The sequence below is a fragment of the Pelodiscus sinensis genome, chromosome 5, assembly GCF_049634645.1.
Source record: "Pelodiscus sinensis isolate JC-2024 chromosome 5, ASM4963464v1, whole genome shotgun sequence".
Classification (NCBI taxonomy): domain Eukaryota; kingdom Metazoa; phylum Chordata; order Testudines; family Trionychidae; genus Pelodiscus; species Pelodiscus sinensis.
In genome coordinates, this window is record NC_134715.1 from 3,100,144 (window position 1) to 3,124,650 (window position 24,507).

Below are 24,507 nucleotides of genomic sequence, written 5' to 3' on the forward strand. Positions count from 1 at the left end.
CATAGACGGCCATGTACTATGTATTGGACGGACGCACACACACACACACCCAGGAGCTACTGTAATACAACTATGTTGCTATGTCATAAAGTACATTTCTGTATCTATTGCAAATTAATTCTGCCTTTGCATCACCCCATCTCAAACAAGTTAAAACACTTCACAATCCTGAGCCTCATTAGTCAGCTTCATCAATGTAATCAGTAACCTTTTCCTTCTTATTCCCCATTCAGGCAAACTGATGGGTAACATGCTGAGACACTACACCCACATTATCTTTCTGTTCCGGTAAAGTTTTCTATCTCTAGCCTTTCATTCTGAAACCCAAAGAGCCTGTGCAGCAAATTAACATCCTTGTTTAAAAGGTCTTTCATTGGTGTATTAGCCAAAGATAAGATAAAATGGTTTTTAAAAATGGATTTTTTTCCCCCGGAGGCCCTTTTGTTATGTCTATCTGACAATCTTTAACCAGGTGTCCTAGTTATGAGGTTGATACTTTGGCTGGCTATCATTTAATTCAAGTTTGAGGGATAATCAAATAATTATGCAGTTTGACATAGAGAGGGACAGATCAGGGAAGTGGGAGGAATCAAACTGAAATGCGTCTTACATGACTATCTGCCGTGCGAGTTGTTACAAAGACGTACTTACTGTGGTCCAACTGACCTGCTGGCCCAGATCGGTAAAATACAGAGTAATAATGGAAGAAACTGCCAAGCTTTGAATGCTAACAGAATCCTTCAAATAGGGCCCATCTAGAATGACAAGCAAAAAGAAAAGGTTTGAAGGATACACCCCTTGCAGTGACTCAGCATAAAATGCAAGCCATACAGGTGCAAAGTGAAGTTACAATTCATGTTCCACCCCATGGATTGACCAGGATGTGGAAAAGATGGCACTTGTTTTTCTGAGTGATTTGGCATCTTTGGTGCTTCCTTTCTCGCCCTTAGAGCACACAGGCTTTGAGTTAGATTCAAGAGTGACAATGACACTGCATTGGGATGCAACACACAAGGGTTGTGATGCTGATGACTCATGCTCATTGATCTATAAGAGCCTTATGGGACAAAGTTGCACAAAGCCGTTTCCAAAGCCGGTTAAGACCACATCTTGGACAGTTAACAGAGAGGAACCATGTGAGATGATGTCGTAGTCTGTGAATACCTGAACTCTTTCGGGTCAACTGTTTCCTTTTTTCATGCTCAGTGATAATAGGTGATGGGGTGGAACAGCGGTGACTGGGAAGTGAGTTTTTGTTTGGACAATTTTCCATAACCCAACTTCTCTTGGGTCTTTGTCTAGTCTTGGACCTAGATAAGATCAGAAAATCCAACCTGTCTTGGGTGAATTTGGGTGCATTCAAATAGGTTGGCATGCCTGCTGTACAAATCCCGTATTTATCCACACAGGGGCAGCTAGGACAATGGAAGTGCATGTTCCCCATGTCCTTCAAAAACTATCTCAAGGAGAATAGTGATAGAAATGTAGCCGTGTTAGTCTGGTGTAGCTGAAACAAAAAACAGGACTATGTAGCACTTTAAAGACTAACAAGATGGTTTATTAGGTGATGAGCTTTCCTGGGCCAGACCTACTTCCTCAGATCAAATAGTGGAAGAAAATTGTCACAACCATATATACCAAAGGATACAATTAAAAAATGTATATCTTTTTCATGTGTGTTCATTTAAAAAAAAAATTAATTGTATCCTTTGGTATATATAGTTGTGACAATTTTCTTCCACTATTTGATCGGAGGAAGTGGGTCTGGCCCATGAAAGCTCATCACGTAATAAACCATCTTGTTAGTCTTTAAAGTGCTACATAGTCCTGTTTTTTGTTTTATCTAAAGGAGATAAACTATAGGGTGGTCTCTATGGCCTATTCAGTCCTTGTCTTTTCTCTTGAGGCTCCCAAGAAGGGGGATGACTGGTGTCAACAATGATAGTGGCAGCGGTTTTGCATGGCAATTTTCCACCGAAAACGGCCATCCTTTCCTAATATTAATATTAGCCATAATAGTGCCAACTGAGCTAGGGTAATATAAAAATCCTCAGACAGATTTCTTAACTGAGGGGAAAGCTAATTAGTTAGTCATACATATTAATTAGCAACAGCGCTTATGGCTTAGCCCATATGGTATGATAGTGTTATGAAGAAACACCAGCTAACAGACTCATACTACATTACTCATCCAAATAAATACTTACTGCGTTCTAGTCGCAGGCCAATACGGGAAGGGCACCACTGGGGATCTATTTAATTCAGAAAGAACTACATTTAATTTCATGGAGTAGCTTTTAAGCATCATTTCCTACTTGTAGCAACAGTATCTTGTTCAGATCCTAGCTAGAACCATGATACTATAAAACCGTCTACGGGTTTTAACTCCAAAAGTCAAATATAGTAGAAACATGCAATCAACATACAGTACTTATAGTTATGAGGAAACTGCTCACCCCCAAACGGTCTGGTTGACTTGGTTTGAATGCTAAGTGTGCAATCGACACATGAGTGATGCAGAGCGAGGTGTGAGGGAATGCCCAAGTCTAAGATCACAATTGCACCAAGATGCATATCTGTATGGAGTGGAAGAAGGCCAAACCATGGGATTTTTTTAGCCTTTTGCTTGATTTCCATATCGATCTTGCCCAACCTACAAGTAAAAAGTTGAGCTTTCAACCAGAGCCATCTCTTGGGTCAAATGAAACATTTCATCTGACCTGAACTGAATTGTTCTTCAACTGTTTGCTTCACTGAACATTCTAAAAATTTGTCATTTTCCATATCACCCTCCACATTTTTTTTAATCTTTCAAAACAGCCAAGAAATCAAACTCTGTGTTATTCACCCTGCTCCTGCCAAGCTTTGGACTGCAGAGCTGCAGGCATTAGCACACAGTCTCTGAAATATAAGAACAAAGCCCAGAATTCTTTTATATATTTTTTTTATGGTGAGACTAACTTTTGGGAGACCGTTCAGTACAGAGTAGGGACATTGATTAGACAAGGCATACTGATGACCCAGATCCACGTCAGCTTTGATCTCTGCAAACCAAAGAATTATCCACAAACTGTTGCTAGAAGCACAAGAAAAAAAACCTATTAAATAAGTACCAACTCATTTTTTCAAGGTAGCAGAACAGAGCACAGCTACTAGAGATATACGTTAAATAAAAAAGGTACATGAAGAAACAGCAGCTGCGAGAAGGATTGAGGTTGTGATTTGGGGCCTGAAATGTGATCGTCTGGTGTTAAGGCTGTGCTAAAAGCAGCACATTATTATTTAACACAACATGGTTTTAACTCCGTCTTCTCCATGTAGAAAGATTGTTGGCTTCATATCCAAGTTAAGCCAATCTCTGTTGATGGTGCTGCTCTGTGTCTCCCAGGTTCCACAAGGAAGAGCTGTGTGTGGCCTCTGTGTAAAATTCACAAGCTGTAGAATATTGCTGGGCTTGAGATGTGACAAACTAGACTTGTCATTGCTTAGGTTTTCACTGGGTGTTTGGGGCAGTGCGCCATCTCGGGCCCAGGCTCCATAGTTAGCTTGCAAGTGCTGTCATATTGCAGGGATTCCTGAGCTGGATATATAGAGAGATATATATTGCTCATTAGTCAGCAAACCAACATAAGGCAATACCATTTCAAATTGGGATCGGTGAGGACCTCTGAGAAGAACTGGTTGCGGAGGACAAACAGCATTGAACTAAAACAGATCTTCTTGGAAGCAGCCAATCTTTATTGTGAAAATGCCAATGATGGAGAAATCCAGTAAGACTGACGGTGTCATCTGAGGCATAGAACACTAGGACTGGAAGGGACCTTGAGAGGTCATCAAGTCCAGTCTCTTGCCCTCATGGCAGGACCCAGTACTGTCTGGGCCATCCCTAATAGACATTTATCTAACCTACTGTTAAATATCTCCAAAGATGAAGATTCCACTACCCCTCCAAGCAACTTATTCCAGTGTTTAACCACCCTGACAATTAGGAAGTGTTTCCCTAATGTCCAACCTCCCTTGCTGCAGTTTAAGTCCATTACTTCTTGTTCTATCTTCAGAGGCCAAGAACAACAAATTTTCTCCCTCCTCGGGATACCCTTTTAGATACCTGAAAACTGCTATCATGTCCCCTCTCAGTCTTCACTTTTCCAAACTAAACAAGCCCAGTTCTTTCGGTCTTCCTTCATAGCTCATGTTCTCTAGACCTTTAATCATTCTTGTTGCTCTTCTCTGGACCCTCTCCAATTTCTCCACATCTTTCTTGAAATGTGGTGCCCAGAACTGGACACAATACTCCAACTCAGGCCTAATCAGCGCAGAGTAGAGCAGAAGGGTGACTTCTCGTGTCTTGCTCACAATATACCTGTTAATGCATCCCAAAATCATGTTTGTTTTTTTTGCAACAGCGTCACACTGTTGACTCCTATTTAGCTTGTGGTCTACTATGACCCCTAGAACCGTGTCTGCAGAACTCCTTCCTAGACAGTCGCTTCCCATTCTGTATGTGTGAGACTGATTGTATCTTCCTAAGTGAAGCACTTTGCATTTGTCCTTATTAAACTTCACCTGTTTACCTCAGACCATTTCTCCAATTTGTCCAGATCTCTTTGTGAAGAAGTGGGTTGTGCCCACGAAAGCTTATGATCCCATCTACATGTTTTGTTAATCTTTAAGGTGCTCCTAGACTATTGCTTGATTTTTAAATTTCTCCCAGCGTTCAACATTTACAACTTTAATCCAATCTCAGACTAAATGTGTCTAACTTCATTTTCCAGCCATTGAATCTTGTTATAAATCTCTGTGCTTGTTTGAAGTGTTCTATATTTATCACATTTGTGTTCCAGACGTAGGTGCTTCTCAGTGAATCAAGGCGCTCCTGAATCTTCTCTTTGTTAAGCTAAATAGATTGAGCGCCGTCAGTCTATCACTACCCTGCATACTCAGCAAGCCTCCAATCAGCCTCATATTTATTTGTACTGCAGCAAAGCCTCAGAGCCACCGTCACGGAGCAAAACCTCATTGCACGGGGCTCTGGAAAGCACCAGCACATGAATCAAAACACCACACTGGTCGAACAGAATGACAAAAGGAGCCAAGTTATTCGAGCTGCTCATGAGTTAGTTCTTTGCCAAGGAAAATTTGGCATGAACCTTCAACATTTTGTTTTTTACATTCTTCAGGTTTCCATGAGGAAAAGGATTTTTTACCCTCCAAAACATTTCAGTCACAATTTCTGTTCTATCAAAAAGTCTTTTCCCAAATAAACCCACAAACCCACTCACAGGGGGAGCAAAGAGGACCACTGCTCCCAGCCCTTTAAATCACCTCCAGAGCCTCACGTAGCATGTTCCAACAGCACTGAGGTCTGCAGGGGGAAGAATTATAGCACATCATGCTCTGGGAGGTGCTGACACCTGGTTGCTCCAACGCTGCCCTTTCCATCTGAGACCCTTCCCCTTCTACCTGAGGCCTTGCCCCTTCCGGGAGAACGGAACTGGTGCCCCCAACTTATCCTGGGGCCTGGCTAGTCACCCCCAACTTACCTTATTGGCCTTTCTTCCTGTGCACGCACAGATGCACATGCACACACACACACATGCACACAGAATGTCGAGCTGAAAAATCCTGACTAGCACAAAACATAACAATGCAGAAGCCTTCACAAAGATTCATTAATTGCAAGATGAGGAATACATTTCCTGAATAGTAGGAATATTGGTCTTATTTGGTTACTGAAATGTTCCCAGATATGACAGACATGGAGGAATGCATGTTTTGTCAAGGAGGTAGCGAACACAGCGAGATTTTCCCAAACTTATGAGTACACTCCAGCCAAATAAGTAGCTTTATTTTGACTCTCAGCCACATGGCTTTTGGGATAATGATTTTTACTCCCACCTCCCTGACTTTTGGAGGTATCTCAGAGTGACTGCCATTGCTGCTGTGCGTGTTGAGCTCCTGCCACCCACCGACATGTTGCTAATCATCACGTAAACATTCCCATTTGCAGGTTTGCTTGCTTTGTCCTTCTCTACTTTGCCTGCCTGGGGCTGTCTCCGGCTGTGTCAACACTCTGCACTTATTAATATGCCCCAAAATGTACTTAGCTTCGATGTGGTAGATACTTTTTCCCCGCTCTGTGGAGCTGAAGAGTTTGTCCATTCCACCACCAGTTGTTCCAATAAACGATATTACCTCATCTACCTAGTCTCTGCCTAACGGAGCAGACACCCATGCATAAGAAAAATCACTTCCAACTGACAACATCAAGAACCCTGGGTCCTGCACATGCCTATCAGCAATCAGGGTGCCCCTCATCCAGCCACTTCCAATGATCCACAACAATTATGGAGGTGAAATCAGACAATCATGATGCTCACCGATCAATGGTGAAATGTGAACACACCATATCACTCCCTAATTTCACAAAATAATCGCTGCATATCTGACCTCCCGTGCTCACAACAAGCCTCCAGAATCCCTTCAAAGGATGACCTTGGGAATTCAGATTCAGAGCTCCGATGGCCACTAAAAAAACACAGAGATTCTCTGTTTATTATAATGATTTGTCACACAACTGACTGCCTACCCTGTAATTGCGACTACGGTTGTGTCAACACTCTGCACTTACTAATATGCACCAAAATGTACTTAGCTTAGATGCGGGAGATACCTTTTCCTGCTCCGTGGAGCTGGAGAGTTTGTCCATTGCACCCCCAGTTGTTCCAATAAACGATATTACCTCACCTACCTAGTCTCTAACAGCAACAAACATTTAATGGGGCTGTGGTGATGACAGGCAAACACACACCTCGTTCATCAAAGTCTGGACAGATCTAATTTCCGAGCAGATAGAAAATAGCAAGAAGGCTAAGATGTATCCAGAAGGAGTCTGTTGGGCCATGTCTACACAAGACAAGACAATTATTTAAAATTCATGAAGTTCGACTTCTGGGCACCAGATTTTATAAATTCGAAGTCCCCTGTCCTCACTATGGGAAAGAATCAAACGTCATCCATGGTAGCACATCCACATTAATGGCTCCACGGCCCCTTATTCCAGAACAACAGGCATGCTAGTGTGGATGCATTGCTTACAAAATTGACCTGGGTGGGGCTAATTTTGGACTAAAGTCCTAGTGTAGACCAGGCCTTATATCAAAAGGTACCATACCTTCCTGGCAGTACAAAGTTATTGACTCTTGTTTTTGTGTGCTTTTGGATTAAAAATGCCAAGAAATGAGTCAGCATCATAGGAACTAGTGACATTTTTTTAAAGGTTCACATAAAATTGTAAAGGCTCTCAGTGGTATTATAGCTGCATGACTCAAATTGACTTTAATGGGCACTTCCTGGCAAAAACCCCACAGAGTCCATTGAAAGACCAAAGGTCGGTGTTGTGAATTTTCCAGTCGCTATGTAATGGAGGGGTTCCCTGTAAGAACATGATCATTTTGGACCATTTCATTAAGAAGTAAGAAAAGTTCTTTCTGTGCTTTACTTCCTCAAGCCGTAAATTATAAGACTGGACACTCATTAGAAAGTATTAAGGAAGAAACAATGCAAGACACAGACAAAATAAAATCTGTGCCTCTCACGCTGCAAAATTAAACATTTTCCCTCAAATTGCGCCCTTTGACAGTTACTCCATCATGCAATAAGCCATCTAAAAACCAGATAATGGATTTGATGGACATTGTTTGGCGATAATTAGCAGACTGCCTTCCATGAACTGCTAATTTTATTATCAGTTAAATTGTTTGCTTCTGATTGTATTTTACTACCCATGCATCTCTAATAACAATGAGGCTTAATAATTACGTGCAACACCTGCTGGGATATGAATAGGACAATATGAACAGCAAAATTACTATAATCAATCAACTGCCGCGTGTTTTTAAAAACCTTGGAAATATAGGATGTTCTGGAGTAGGCTGCTGTAGAAGCAATTCATAAACATCCCATCACATGGTCACAGATTGCGATGTGCCAGTTGAGAAACGGAACAGGAATTTCCAACAAAATATTCTATAGCTTATCCCTGACTAAGACATGGTGTAACCTGTCTAGGATGTAGATTGGGGTGGACAATACAATGGTGGCCATTCACCAGGGTTATCCCTTGGTAGGCCACCACCAAAATATTTACCAGTGCCTTTGCAGGTAGAGGTGATTGCAGCTCCTATTGGTCATGGATTGCCGTTTCCAGCCAATGGGAGCTGTGGGAAGTGATGTCCCAGTCCACATCACTTCCCACAGCTCCCATTGGCCGGGAATGGCAATCTACAGCCAATGGGAGCCTGTACCTGTGGCGGTGCAGATAAATATAGTGGCGGCAGCCCACCAGGGGCTAACTCTGCCTTCCCGGATCTAGCCCATTGGCCAGTATTTGCTCACCCCTTTTATAGATCTAATGCCTATAAATCATTGCCATTATGCTGCTATGAGACACCCGTGACTGGAATGTAGTGGTACATAAATGGTGGCGACACCCAGATTATCTGACAACTGAGCTTGTCAAAAGTCTTTCCATGACAAGTGCATGCAGAGCAACTGTCTTTATTTACATCCTCAACCCTTAAACCGCCGGGGTCAGGAATGTCATTTCTGTTGGTAGGAATGGAGCATCTGAGAAGTCTCAAGAACACGTCAGAGTAACCAGGAGTAGATAAAGATACTATCATCCTGATAGCGGAGCCCTCGGGTCACTACTTCCTGCATCTGAGCACGCTCACAGAAAGCAGTTGAAATGACTGGAGGTTTCTTCTTTCCAACTTTCATTCTGAGAAAAAGCCATGGGACTATTTCTGCCTGTACCAACCCAGTGACCACAGAACTGTCAGTGAAATTGACAAAACAGAGGGTTTTTTGCGGTATAGGTATTCCGCGCAAAAAGAGGAACAACTCCTTTTTGCAAGAGCTCATGCACATAAAGGTGTGTGGGGACGGGAAACAGGGTTTTTTGTGCAAAAACAGACTATTGAAAGACGCATGGATACACTGGTGGCCATTCTGTGAATGGTAATCAGAGCTTTTTTGCGAGAGAACATCCATGCAGTCTGGACGCTCTCTTTTGCAAAAGCGCATCACTTTTCCAATGCGCTTTTGCAACGTGGACACACACTTGCGCAAGAAGTTTGTGCAGAAAATCTCTTCCACAAAAAGCTTCTTGCCCAAGAAGCCTGTGGTATAGACATAGCCAGAGACACAACAGGGCTGGGAAATGGTCCTCTGCTTTTTCCCCTTGTTATTTTCAGCCTTCCAACCAAAGGCCACACACCTTTGGAAACAGCTTTAGCAGTCCAGTCCAGTCGACATTTGGCATCCTACAGCACTTAGCCCTGGTCTACACTAGGGTCTTGTTTCGAAATAATCCCCCTTAGGTTGAATTAATAAGCGGAGCATCCACACTATCAGGTCCATTATTTCAAAATAGTGGGCTGCTTAATTTGAAATCTGTACTCCTGCTTTCCTCGAGGAATAATGCTAATTTCAAAATAGTTATTTTGAAATAGCGGTAGAGTGGATGCGCCAGTACCGCTATTTCAAAATAACTACTCCCCAGAGAAATTCAAAACAATTGAGTGCTTCCTGGGGCTCTAAGTCAAGGTAGCGCGTCCACATCAATGGAGTCTGCCTCAGACTAATTTTGAGGCTTCCCCTTAGTGAGGACACGTTAGTTCGATTTTGTAGAATCGGGAGTTATTAAATCGAAGTTAGTAATTTTGAAATAGTTTCCTACTGTAGACATGCCCATAATGGTTTTTTTTTCTTAAAGTCCCAATTCCAAGAGTTGCATGATTATAACCAAATCTCTTTTTTCTTTCTGTAATTCTCGAGCAGAACGAGGTTTACAGGGACATCAGAATAGCAAGCCCATTATATTTCGAAATAATGGGCTTGCTCAAAAGATGTGGAATAGCTATTTTGGAGTACCGGAACTGTAGACATATCCATAGTGATGGAGCTTCTTGAGTCTAACTATGTAGCTTAACAAAGAGAAGGAAGGGGTGACAACTGTATGTACACAGAGCTGGAAGAGGAACAAATACTTGAGAATGGGCTCTTCAATAGGCAAATAAAGGCCTAACACAATCCAAAGGCTGACAGTAAAATCTAGACAAAGTCAGACTGGAAACAAGGTGTAGATTTTTAACAGTGACCCTAATTAGCCATTGGAAAATTGTACCAGGGTCATGGTGGAATCTCCTGGTTGACAATTTTTCAGCCAAGATTGGTTTTTTCTCCCCAAATGTTATGGTGTAGGAGTTATTTTGGGGACCATCCCTGGCCTATGTTGCCCACAAGGTCAGATGCGATGATTACACTAATCCCTGTTATCCTTGGAATCTCTGAATCTTCAAACTGTTATTCACCCAGGACCCACAAAGTTAGAAAAAAAATCAGGAAGTTTGTTTAGCTCTAAACCCTACTGATTTAGTTGCAAAAAAGTTCAAATGATACTTCATTAGACAGGTGGAAGAAAATAATACTTAGAATTCAAGAATTATAATTAAATTGAAAACTGCACATTAACCACTAAAGAATAATGAATATATTGGAAACATTTACTATAATTGACCTAATGAAGGTCAACTGTTATAAGTATCAAAAATAACATTCTTGTTTTCATATAGCAGCTCCTATTATTTGTCTCTTCTGGGTTTTGTGTTCTGTTTTAGACTTAAAGCAACTGTATCCTAAAAGAAGTTTTTGATAGCCACATTTTCAGCAGCACACTACAAAAAAAAAATCAAACGTTTAACTGTGTATTTTAGTGTCATTAAATTATTTTAGTCTTTTAGATTGTAAAGTCTAAAGAAAAAGCCAAGTCCATGCATTATTAATTTTCCATGTAGCCTGCAGAAGCTATAATTAATTTTGAATTTTAGGCACACATTTGCATTTAAATTATTTTTACTGCATTAATAACAAACAAAGTAGAATGTGGCAAAACAGGCAAATAGATATTCTGACGGGACTGGCATTTGAAGTGTGGTGAGAGCTATAAATCAATCCATTTAACGCTGCCGCTGCCTCTCGAGTCGTGACTTGAGCGAAATCAACACCTAACACCAGTGCTCACAATTGATGAAAATGCTACACGTCATTATTCAGCAGTGCAAATGCTGCATGTCTTTTGCATATGTGACGGATCTAACTGGTCCATTGGAGGCCTGCCTTTGCTCACGCTGAAATGGCAGCAACAATAAAAACAGCAGCGTTGGCTCATGCTGGAGACTTAAATTTATCTGTCCCATGGTAATTATGGTTGTATTGGGATTCCCTATTACCAATCTGAGGAAGGACTTTGAAAACTATCACATCGGGGCTGAGATACCCCCGTAGGGAATGAACTGAATGTGGATTTACCATGAACTTGTTGGGCAAGTGAAGGGCAAGCTAGCCAGTTCAGAGATATCAGGATGATGACCTCCTTCTATGGTTGATTCCAGATCACATGGGCTAGAAAACCCCCAATGGGTTCCATTGTGGCTTTTCCACAAGCCTCCGGCAGGGACCTACAGATGAATTTCCATGGCTAAGTGGGACAATCAAGGCATGACAAATCAACATTTGAACAAATGCTGACTCAGTTGTCCTGGAGTTCAGCAGGTTGTTCATGACCATCTGACACTGTTTTCTTCTGATGCATTTATAGCCATTGGCAAAACACATTGTTTGTGCTGGTAACAGGTGTATAATAGACATTACTCAGTTATTAACCAGGGCTGGCCTTACCATGAGGCAGCCTCAGATGACAGACTGTGGGGGGGTTCCACTAGGGCCCAGAGTGTAGAAAATTGTGTCTGCTGCTGGTGCATATGTACTCTGTCTGCTCTAGATGCACAGAGATGGGAGTGCCATGAGAGGAGTAGAACAGGAAGAACGCAAAATTGAGACTTTTCAAAGTTTTGGCCCAAACAAGGGGCCATGGGGGCGTCGTTTGAGCTCCCCGCCTCAGGTGCCAAAATGTTGTGGGCCGGCCCTGCTTTTATACCCCTTATAAATGGAACCTCAGTGACAAAAATTCCAGGGATCTCACACTATGGAACAAAAATACTTATATAGAAACTATGGTTATTGGACTGACCACTTCATACTCTAATCCATTTACCCTCCCAATACTTGTGAGAAGATGAACGAGTCTATTACCCCCATCGTACAGATGGAGACCTGAGGCACAATGAGAATAAGTGCCTTGTTTTAGGCACTAAAGATTCAGATACGGATTTACGGGATTTAAAAAGTGCCTAAGCAGGGCAGGTGCCTAACTCCCATTGGCTCTGACTTAATAGTTTTGAAAGTCTAGCTCTAGCCCATACACAGGCATTTGACAGAAGACTAGGGGATCGAAGGCCTGTTTCTCAAACCCTAGGCTAATACAGCAATCGTTGGACCATCCCACCTGGACTCGAAAAACCCAATGTGAAATAAAGGCTCATTTTTAATGTATTTTTAAATCAGTTTCAACCGGTGCTAGTTCCTGACAGAAGAGAGAGGCCGTGGCTTGCAATGAAGAAGTGTCGTTCCGATGATGCTTAGCTCCCAGCACACCGATAACGTGTGGCCTCGTCCCTCTAGCAGAGCTCCAGAAAGCTTTGTTTTGGACACTGCAGTTTGTTTTTAAGGCTGCAAAATATTATTATTATTATTTTGCCTAAGTGCTGTGGCACAGAGCTATTGGCAGAGAGCACACAGCTGATGAGAGTTTAATTGACCTGGGCAGAATCCTTTCCCCTCTGCTTGTCTTCCCCAGAAAGACTAGGTCTGTGGGGAAGTTTACACGCAGGGCGGTCAAGGGAACTGAACCAGAGTTCAGCTTTGAATTCTCTGTCTTCTTTGAGACGCGGCATGTTCCCAGGGCTGACCACCTTGGAGGAGATGCTGAATGATCTTCGTACTCACTGAAGGTTAGAGCTAATGAAACATGCTCCAACTGACTTATTGCAGTAGAATTTTTACCGGAAATGGTGCCTTGTCTAAAAAATGTAGAGTCTTTTCTGACTACCACAGGATATTTTGGGATGGTGGTATTTGCAATCTTTCTCTCACAGACATTTGACCGGTCCCTCAACTCAAAACAGGCACAAGGCCGGTAGCTTGAGGATTCCCTAAGTGTGGGCAAATCCCTGGATGGGATAGAGACAGTAGTGACCACTAGTATAAGATGGGGGATTGACCAAAAAGGGGTGTGGCTATTGTCTGCACTCATGAATTGCCAGCTGCTGGAACAGATGGTCTGCTACATTCCATACCCTAATGACAAATAGCCAAGCACCGGGTACTTAAGAGTACTTAGAACCCACTCTATTAGCTTCATTTAGCATGGACACTCTAAATGACAATATTTTTCCCCACTTTGTCCTTCTCTTTCCCTCCCCATCCCCTCTCTTTCTCTGCTATTTATTTTTACCCTGGACCCCTTAATTCCATTCATCTGAAGAACTGGGTTGTGCCCACAAAAGCTCATGAGACTATCTACATTTTTGTTAGTCTCTAAGGTGCTGCAGGACATTGGTTTTAAAGTTTTTTCAGCTGCTGGAATGTAAGCCGTAAGTCTGCTCTGTTGCCACTTGCTCCCCAGGATTAGAAAATCCATGGGGGTGGAATAAAGGTCAGAAAGATTAAAGCTGGCCCCCCACTCTAATAAAAAATGTGGATTTGTCAAACCTGAAAATTCAGGAATCTAGGTTTGTTTTGAAGAATCTCCAGATGCAAATTTAAAAAGGTGAAAGGATTTCTTAGGCCAGGTCTCCACGAGGGGCCAATGTCCAACTAAGGTACGCAACCCCTGCTACGGGAATAGCATAGCAGGAGAAGACATATCTTAGTTTGACTTAACGCAGAGTCCATCCTGAAGGAGGTTGACGACAGTAACTCTCACATCAACTTCCCTTAATCGTCCCAACCCGGTGGTGTACTGGAGTCAAGGGGAGCACGATCAGCGGTCAATTTAGTGTGTCCTTACTAGACCCACTAAATCAAACCCTGGGAGATTGATCTCTGCAGCATCGATCTCCCAGTAAGTGAAAACAAGGCCTCAGACTAGACACATTGTATATTTGCTTTGCAAAAACATATTTGAACTGCTCAACACAATTTGAGATGGGGAAAAAAATGAACTAAAAAATATCTGAGGAATGGAAATGCCATTTCCTGCCCCGCTATACTAAAGATGTCTTTACAGTCCATCCCCTGGCCTGCACAGAAAAAGTAAAGCCAAAGACTTGGCCCCATTTCATTAAAACACCACCTCTCAGGCAATTAGCAGTTATTAATAGAGGTAACATTATAGTTATATTTCCATGCTTGCTTGACTGATTCCAGCATAAAAACTAATCTCTAATCTAATTAGGATGCATTCATTCACTTTTCATAATGGCAAAGTGTTCAAATATCACACAGCTCCGCCAACATCTGTTACAGTTAACCGAGTACATTTTAATTGACCTTATTTCTTGCATACGGTAAATTAAATTATTTTAATTCATTGTTTAATTCACTACATTGAAAAATTAATTCCAGCTACTAGCATAAGGCAAAATTGTCATTTTGTGACAAGCCTGAAGTAAAAAGCAGCACATCTGGGTTCAGATTGTGATGTGGAATCATAATCAGGCACCCGGCTCCCCTTTGTTCCAGGGGCAAGTCATCTGTACCAGCTCTACCCTGGTACGGATTCATTCCCCCTCCATTTCAGAGTAGCTACGCTGACGAAAGCCACCGAAACACAGTCAAATGGAAGGTTCTTTTGAAAGCAATGGGAGTTGGGTGCCTACACGTTACTGAGACCTCCACTAGGTACCTCACCGCAATGCAAAGCATCTAAATACCTTTACATCCCAGGCCCTGAGGGACTTGCTCACGACCACCGAGAAAGTCAGTAGTCAGACCGAGAAATGGGCTGAGGTCTCCTAAGTCCCAGGCTGATTTCTCAACCTCTAATCCATCCTTCTTCTCTGATGAGATACAGGATTGGACTCATGTCAGAGTTCACCAGAAGCGTCACCCTTTGTAGCACATCTTTCTGAGAGACCCTTCCCAGCACCCTAACAAGCCCCCTCTCCCTGATTCCATGCCATCACCTTCCTCACGCCATTTTCCATTGCGCAGCCCACCCCGGACCTAGCAGACACAATGTTACTTGGCCGGTTGGAAGCAGGGGGCTTCCAGAGGACTGGAACTGGCATTGAGCGAGGCGGGATGGAGCTGGGACTAGCCAGCACATCAGGAGGTTAGATACAATGGCCCAGATCTGGCATACGCCCCTTGATTTAAACAATGCAGTGAACCTTTGTGGATCTGGGCCTACCTGCCAGTCGAGAGAGGCCCGTGACTGGGCTCTGGTTCACATCAGAGGTTGCAGTAGGGTCCTTACAGACCATTAGGAATTTCTTCCTCCTCTCCTACGCCCTGGTGAGAACTCAGAAGAGAAGGATCGTTCCTTTGTTTGAACTTAAGGGAGATCCTTGCCTCTCCTCCTGGGTTTCTTTAGTCTGCAGAAGGGAAAAGTGGCAGGTGAGGGGAGAAGATTCCATAGCAGCCTTCAACTTCGTGAAGGGGGTTCCAACGAGGATGGAGAGAGGCTGTTCTCAGTAGTGACAGATGGCAGAACAAGGAGCAATGGTCTCAAGTTACAGTGGGGGAGGTCTAGGTTGGATATTAGGAGAAACTATTTCACTAGGAGGGGGGTGAAGCACTGAGATGGGTTCCCTAGGGAGGGGGTGGAATCTCCATCCCTAGAGGTTTTTAAGTCTCGGCTTGACAAAGCCCTGGGTGGGTTGATTTAGTTGGGATTGGTCCTGCCTTGGGCAGGAGGCTGGACTTGATGACCTCCTGAGGTCTCTTCCAGCTCTATGATTCTATGACTCCCTCCAGCATGCACAGGACCATGTTTTCCAATGGCTCACTAGACACACCACTTTTGGCCATGTTAGTACAAGATCTTGTAGCTCCCACAGGGAACTGACTGAGCGTCGAGCTCTCCTGCAAAATTTCCTCATCTCATTCGGGTGCCTCAATGGGAGTGAAGATCTTGAGCAAATGTGTCCCCTTTGTAGGTGCTGAGCACAGTTAGAAATCTGACCTCACTGCGCTTTTCCATTGACAATGAAGCAAAGATTCCTCTCGTGTAGGTTGGACATTAAGAAAAATTTCCCAACTGCCTGAGTGGTTAAACACTGGAATAAATTGCTTAGGGGGGTTGCAGAATCTCCATCACTGGAGATATTTAAGAGCAGGTTGGATAGAAATTTATCAGGGATGATCTAGATGGTGCTTGGTCCTGCTGGGAGGGCAGGGGACTGGACTTGATGACTTCTCGAGGTCCCTTCCAGTTCTAATATTCCATGATTCCTTTGAATGGTTTGTACCCTGCATTCAACATTTTTCCCAACACACCCACTGGGATCACAGCCTCAGTGCTCAAAATACCTGTCTCTGGGAAAAAATTTGGTGTCTGAGGCTAAATTAGTATTATTTTTTTTTAAAAAATCAAACGCACATCAGTAGCATTTAGTAGGCATGAAGCATCAAAACGGAGAAAGATTATGTCCTTTCTCTTGCATATCGGTCAATTAAATCCCCTGAAAATCCAAACATAAATCAATAAAATAAAGTCAGAAAAATATCAAATGATCTGGGCTACAAAATGTCCATATCCTAATGAGGCATTTAAATGACATCTTACATTTGTTCGGCGAGAGTTGACATAGGATGTCATTATAAGGTACTGTCAGAGCTCTCTAAATCTCAACAGGAAAAAAAAATATCCCAGGGAGAAAAAAGGACCAGTTATGTTCCAAAAGGTGCCCCAGTAGATTCATTGCCTTTTTATTATGATGATTATTATTGCTACCTTATTCATCAGAAATATCTGTAGTCCAGCTAAAGCAGCGTAATAAAATCAAAGCAGCTGCTGCCAGAAAAGGAATTCATTTTCATTCATGTTTTGAAGAGGATCGTGGCTCTTCTATCAAGGGTTTTAGTGCTGAAATCTCAACAGGAAATGTCCCAGTGTTTTCACAAACATTTCATCAGTAATGTCGGATGTGAACTTCAGAACTCTCCGTTCCTCTAGATCCCTCCAGTTCAACAAAGCCTTTAAGCATTTGCCATTGCATTCTTCACTCTGGCTGGGGAAAGCAGGGGTCAGATAAACCTGGACTTGCCCCGACCGGGAGACATGCCCCTCTCCCCCGTCTGTGACCCCTGCGGCTATAGAGGCCATGGAGAGGTGCTTCTCACCTGGCCCCAAGCTGCTGTGGTGAGAAAGGGCTGGGGTTGTCCTCTCTCCCCAGGGCAGCCACATCCTGAATCCGCATCCCCAGCCCCACCCCAGAGCAATGCTTCAAACGAAGTATGGACATTGTCATTTTATTTTCCTAAAAACACCAATGGAGTTAAGGATCTGACCAACGCCGGGTCAATCTTCTAGTATCTTTGATAAATTAAAAACCCGTTCTCCTCAGTAGAAAGGGTGGGCAACATCCATGTGAGCCTTCCTGTCTTAGACATAGCTTATTTGGGTCTCGTCAGCTCATGTGGCACTGGATGGTCCCCCTGGCTGAGTGACAGGCCTCGTCTACACAACTGGTTTTGGAGAGCCACAAATAATACGATTTCACTTCCGAATCCCCACAAGGTGGAGTCAGAGGACACTACTGCCTTTCCGGGCCTCCAAACTGACAGAGTTCCTTAACTTTCTCCCCTCTTAGACTCCAGCCTAAAGAGACAGCGTGGAGAAATTAGAGGAACTGCAGGCCTTTAGCAAGACGGTCGTCAGACTTCCCAACTTCCCCAGACCTGGTAGGCCAGGCGTTGCCGAGTGCACTCTCGCCTCCTTCATGATGCTCTTCATGGCTAAAGCCCAGAGCACACCAGCTTACCCCTCTGATCCGCACGGCCTAGCGCCATGCCCGTTCTCCCCATGGAATTAGTGAGGTACAAAGAATATCCCTCCTCTCGGATAGCTGCCGTTTTTCCAGCTCCCGTGATTTTATTGTGATTTGTGTCATATTTTGGTGTCTTTCCTTAAAGATCAAGCTGCTGGCAACAGGTGAGATCTCATTTTAAAAAGTTCCTCTCCTTGGGGGTTGCACAGAAAGGGGCTGAATCCCAGCCAGGCCATGAAAAGATCCTCCTCCTTTTGGCTGACTTGGATCCTGAGCATGTGGGGCCGGCATAATTGCAGCTGCTGGAAGGGAAAGCTTGATCTTCGTTCACCCCCCCTCCCCAGCGTGGTCCATACAACCTCCCCTTTTGTAAATCCAGCCCAGGATTGCCTGCAAGCAGGAAGCAGCAGGGTTTAAACGAGCAGGCTTCTTGCGGAGCTGAGCACTGCTGAGAGACACCCCAGCGGGAGCAGAGCTGGCCGACAGCCCTGGATGTTCAGAAAGAAGGCAGCGGGGGACGGGCCCACGGGGCTGCTAGGAAAGGCCTGTGTGATCTCCGTCGTCTGTGCATGTGTCTTCTTGCCACCTTTTGCTTGCCAAACCACACAGTGCATAGAGCACCTAACGCTACCAAAGCCCCGGAAGTGAAGTCAATAGGAATCTTTTTACTGGCACCCAAGGGCTTTAGGCCAGGAGATCTCCTTCGTTAAGCACCCCACACAACCATCTGCAGGGAGGAAGTCATTTGCAATACATTGAAACACATTTTATTGGTCCTGCAAAGCCTGCGGCTGATTCTATCTACTGGTGCGGCATCTACTAAGTGTTTACCTCCACAGACACCTCACTTGAAGAGCTCTCTTGTACCATCCAATGATGCGGCTGGAGGGTTTGAAACCAGAGGGTGAGGATTTTACTCCACTCATTTGTTTTTCACTCTGCTGAACTCACGCTAGTAACACTCATTAGACCAAGAAGGATACAGACATGTTGGGCGACTTAGGCTAGCAAGTGGGCCACACGAGGGGCCCTCCTTCATCTCAGCAGCATGCAAGACTATTGCAACAGAGGCAGTCTCCCGGGACAGGACAGTGTTGCTCACTGCGCTTGCGTACCCAGGATGCATCGATTGACCCGGAGCAGCGCTTCGATTGGATGCACTGGGAGCGTGCGGCTCTCACAGTCGCTGTTGTGTGCCAAGAGCACGCGCCTCGCTTCGTCTGCCCTGACTCCATGTACGGGTCACTTGAGTAATCCCAGTGGGGGAAAAAACAACAGTCGGAAACCAGCAGCCTTGCACGTGGGCACGGCCAAACAAAAAGTCTGGTGGCCCTCCCATGGAACCCTGATGGGCCCCATGAGGCCCTCAGGCTGCCCACCATTGGCTTAATGCATAAAGGATGCATCTCTCTTAACCCAGGTTGTAGCAGGCCCCCTTCTCTAGCAGGGTCAGTCCCCTCCGGTGAGAGACAGTGTGGTCCCCGAGCACGCATGGGTTACACATGCATCTGCCAGCGTCTCTCTTTACCCCCTGCTTTGTATGGTAGCTGACTCCACTTCCCTCTACCTGCCTAGCAGGGGGACCTGTGCACCAGGGGCTCAGAGGGAAGTGCTGTGCATGCACCAAGATTGGGCTGTATGGGCGCCAGGCCTGGGTAGGTATCCAAGAACACGTCAATCGAGCAGATTTCTTTACCAGGCTGCCAGGAATTGACGGTGCAGACACCCTAACTTGAATGCTTTAACCGTTACAGCTAACGGATAAACCCGGGAGTCTCTGCAACCCAGACTGTCGGGGAAGTCCAGTCCAGGGATGTGAAGTGACTCCTTGACTCCTGCTGCAGCTCTGGTCTCCTGCCAGCTACATGGACCAGCTTTATCCAGCTCTCCAGCTGCCTGCTGACCAGCCCTCCCTCGTCTGCAGCTCCCAGAGGGCTGCCTCTAGCCAGATCTGCAGCTCACTTGCAGCCTGGGAGCATGTCCTCTGTGATTTCATATTTTTCTCCCCTTTCCTGATTGTCAGAGTTTATGGAGCCCTCTTCTAGCTGGCTCTTGGGGGTGCAAATTTGCATTATGATCCAACAGGCTCCTGTATTCTACTCTCTGGTGGACACAACCATTTTTCCTCAGCAATTTTTGCCCATAACCTTGAAAACCTTCCCTCAATCAGTATGCTGGATGGCTTCTCCATTTGATTACCTATTCCAGAAGCTGGGTCCTTGAATAGTTATTACATTTCCCACTCTACAGTCCTCAGGAATCTCTTCCAAATCTAACAAACATTGCAAAAAACTCAAATTAAGGAGAGACCGCCAAGGACATCTGCCACAAAAGCTTAGCCTGCTCTCCAAGACCCTGGTTTTCATTAGCCACACCTCCTATCAATGTTTAACAAAATGGGTGCACCTGACCAGTGATTCCTAAAGTGGCCACACTTTGGAGAACAGGATGGCCTCCTTTGCCCAACATGACCTCTCAGATCCCAGACAGGTGAAGTCATGCGGACGCATGGGATGGGATGGGAAATTGGAATCGAAGCCTTCCCGACAAAGGGTTCATCAAAACGGAGTCTGATATTTGTCTGCAAACAGTTCCGATTGTGACAAGTCGGCATTTTATAAGGAGTTCTCAATAATACCTCCTTCTCCTTGAAGATCATGGTCTAGATTGGCAACACAGTCAGTCCCTATCTGTTGTACAACTCCCAAAACATTGCATGGCCTCATCTCTTTTGTAGCTGTGACTATAATATCAAGACCAGAAAGATCTTCCCCTTTTTTAGGGGAGTCATATGTCCTTTATACCACCCAGCTAACAGCTCTGGGAGTCAACAGCACTCCCAAAGTGTCACTGTTACTCCAAATCTGATCCCTTGTGTGAAGTGTCATGAAACAGTTCATTTGACAAACTTTTCCAAGCATTGAGGCCCCCAACATGCCCCTAGCCAGCCATACAGAGTACTTACATGCTTTGTGAAATTTGTGTTTCACATCAAGGAGGGTGGATGATGGAGGGACCTGAAAAAGAAACAGACAGGAGCAGATTAGTTTTTACTCCTCTTCCCATTCAGGAAGGTGGGGGAGGGGAGAAATAAAGCACATTCATGTCACAAGGCGGTCATTGTAGTTTGCCGCCAGCGGTGTCAGCTCCTGCCCAGGTATACCCCAGTGACCTCACCGTGCTGATTTGTACATAAATGCTCTTTAATCTGAGATATCTGAAGGGAAAGTCCCTTCCCCAAAGATCAAACCAATGGGACTATGTGTGGAGAAGGAACTACACACTATCAGTGAAGGTATCTGAGTCTGGCCTTAGAGATGGGAACATGTCGGAGTTGGGCTGGTTTCCAGTGGGGCTACTTAGGAGTAATCACTGCACATGTGTCTTCTCATAAACACCTGTCAAGCTACAGGTTGAACCTCTAAGCAAAAGGGGTACCACCAGTGGGAGCTGCATTCAGGATTTGATTTAGCGGGTCTATACTAGACCCGCTAAATCAAATGCTAGAATCACAGAACCATAGAACACTAAGAACTGGAAGGGACCTCGAGAGGTCATCAAGTCTAGTCCCCTGCCCTCATGGCAGGACCAAATACTGTCTAGACCATCCCTGATAAATGTCTATCTAACCTACTCTTAAATATCTCCAGGGATGGGGATTCCACTACCTCCCTGGGCAATTTATTCCAGTGTTTAACCACTCTGACAGTTAGGAACTTTTTCCTAATGTCCAACCTAAACCTCCCTTGCTGCAGTTTAAGCCCATTGCTTCTTGTTCTATCCTCAGAGGCCAAGATGAACACGTTTTCTCCCTCCTCCTTATGACACCCTTTTAGCTACCTGAAAACGGCTATCATGTCCCCCCTCAATCTTCTCTTTTCTAAACTAAGGAAGCCCAATTCTTTTAGCCTTCCTTCATAGGTCATGTTCTGGTCTCTAAGAAGATATTTAGGGATAAATTAAAGCTAAATAACAGCACAGAACACTGAGAGCCAGGCGTGGTGGCTGTAGACAAACTTTATGGGACTGTGGGAAACTTGGCTACACCCATGCTAAGTGGACATCTGGCTGACAAAAATCATGCCAGACCACGGATGTTGCTGAACCAGAGAGTGCCAGACTAGAGACTTTCAATCTGTAGCAAGCCTCTTTGTCACATGCTTTGAGGTCTATGGACAATGGTAGGTGTTAATATAGGAGTACCTTAAACAAGAGATCAACAAATGCAACAACTCTATATAAGGAGAGTGTGTCCTGGGGACTATGAGTAAAGCTCATCAGTGACCTATCCTTTTTTTATATCTTCTTTCACATTAATAGGTCTAAGAAAGTCCATCAACAATACTTAAGTGTGTTGCATCTGTCTAATGCTGAAGGATGATTGTTTAGTGACTGAGGTTAAATGAATGTCAATAAGGATTTTTAATTATAGAATTTGAACAAATAAATGATCTTCCTATTCATCAATGTAGGTGAATTTTAATTCGTTTTTGAAGTTTGTGGAAGGCCAACACTGTTGAATTATGCACTCCCCGTCTGTATGTATTTTCAGGGACTGTTGAAATTCTGAAACTCTGCCATTGAAACTGTTTATTATATTCATGGTGCACAAACAGAGAAGTTGGGTACAATAAGGAAACTACTCTTAATGAAAGGTGGAAATGTAACAGAACTTTATTTTGTAGAATCCAGAACCTGTGCACACAAAAGCCACAAACAGAAAGCGTCAAAACAGGCTGCTTCACGCAGCAGAGCCCCACACCTCATCCCGCCTTGCTTTAGGCTGTCTGTGTGCAGACTGACTCTGCTCACGCCCCACAAGGAAGACCAGGAAACCCCTTCCCATTTAAAGTGATCTCTTGTAATTTGTACACCCTTGTCAATACACCATGCTGTTTATTAACATCAGACAGTCGGCTCTTCAGTGGCCATTAATTTGCTCAAGTAGAGTTATGTCATTTTATACCACTTGAAGATCCAGCCTAAAAAGTAGACAAACTAGTGGGAATGCCATTTATTTGTTCAAATTAAGCATGCAACAAGTATCTCTCCATTACTACTTGTATACAGCCATTGCTTAGGGCATACAGCACTATCAATAATAGGCAGCAACTGATGAAAACTCAGTGTGACCAAAGAGCCATTCTAAACTGTCTTCATTTTTTATGCTCCGGACTGGGCTTTCACTGATGTGTTCTTCTTTGTACGCATTTTCAGAGTATTTCCTCCCTACATGCTCTCCAGCTTGAGCTTGAGCCAGGAATAAGGCTTGTGACAATTACATTCCAAACATTCCACAAAGTCAACCTGTGGAACTCCTCACCACAGGATGTTGTGAAGACCAAGACTTTAGCAGGGTTCAAAAAAGAACTAGATAAATTCATGGAGGAGAGGTCCAATAATCCAATAATGCTAGGAATGGTTTTCCTAGCCTCTGTCAGAGTATGGGAATGGGTGACAGGAGAGGGATCACGTGATAATTATCTGTTCTCTTCGTTCCTTCTGGGGCACTTGGTACTGGCCACTGTCAGAAGACAGGACACTGGGCTAAATGGACTTTGGTCTGAGCCAGTCTGACCATTTTTATGTTCAACATTCAAAGGTAGATGTTATTTTATTAACAAGAATTCCATGCTTATGGGAGATTACTTACATGAAAATTTCTTCAGTGACTGGCAGTAAACTAAAACCATAGCTCAGTCCAAACAGATCCATTTCCTAACTCCAGTGATCTTTGGATCAGACCCAAGGGCATTTTGTTTTGAACATCCAGACAGTTTCTTATTTCATCTCAACCTATTGGTCTAGCTCTAGTAACAGACAAAATAGTTCGCACATTATCAGTGGCTAGATGGAAAAGCTACCTGAAAAATATTCAGGACAATTCAAGAAGGCTGTGTCCAGACTCAGGGGTTTTTTCGGGAAAAGTAGCCTTTTCCCGAAAAAACTTCCCCTGCGTCCAGACTCAAGCCGCGTTCTTTCGAAATAATTTCAAAAGAACGCGGCTTTTCTTTTGATGGCGGTAAACCTCGTTTCACGAGGAAGAACGCCTTCTTTCGAAAGTTCCTCTTTCGAAAGAAGGCGTTCTTCAATGTAAATAGGGCTTCCTCGAAAGAGAGCATCCAGACTCGCTGGGTGCTCTCTTTCGAAAAAGTGGATTGCTCTTTCGAAAGATCCGCCTGCAGTCTAGACGCGATCTTTTGAAAGAGGCTCTTTCGAAAGAAGCCTGCAGTCTAGACATAGCCGAAGGGGTAAATCAAGGTCTTCAATGTAGTTTAACTACTAGAAGGAACGGTTCCTAATAATTCCACTGTTTAATACAGCATGTAACCCTTTAAAAAGACCTGTTGGAGTTCATGTTACATTCAGATGATTTGCATTTCTTCATCTGTGAGGTGTATACAAGGCTATAGCTGTTAGGCAACTGAATTATATCAGAAAACAGCTGTACAATTCATGTGTGCACCAGCCGGAGAAAAGCCACAATCGAATGTGCTCAGAATGTCTAAGGAATCTTGCAGAAGTGGTGTGCCCCTATCGTATATGGATTGTAGTGGTGCTGAAAATGTAGGTTTCTGCTGTTGCCATTGATATCACTGCTGGATCGTGA

At 44.0% G+C, this 24,507-nt stretch overlaps 1 protein-coding gene across 6 annotated transcripts in view; it reads right to left on the reverse strand.

Moving 5' to 3' along the window:
* The window catches only part of TECRL (trans-2,3-enoyl-CoA reductase like), a 211,535-nt gene that overhangs the window by 33,784 nt on the left and 153,244 nt on the right, over window positions 1-24,507 (reverse strand). For 4 of the 6 annotated variants that reach the window (XM_075929239.1, XM_075929240.1, XM_075929238.1 and 1 more), the window contains 3 exons: window positions 20,863-20,914; window positions 2,208-2,252; window positions 652-755 (listed from right to left, as the gene is read on the reverse strand). In XM_075929239.1, coding sequence (XP_075785354.1) covers window positions 652-755; window positions 2,208-2,252; window positions 20,863-20,914 — 201 coding nt within the window. Of the gene's footprint in view, window positions 1-651; window positions 756-2,207; window positions 2,253-15,316; window positions 15,501-20,862; window positions 20,915-24,507 lie in introns of all 6 variants that reach the window. The other 2 variants (XM_075929241.1, XM_075929237.1) reach the window with 2 other exon arrangements.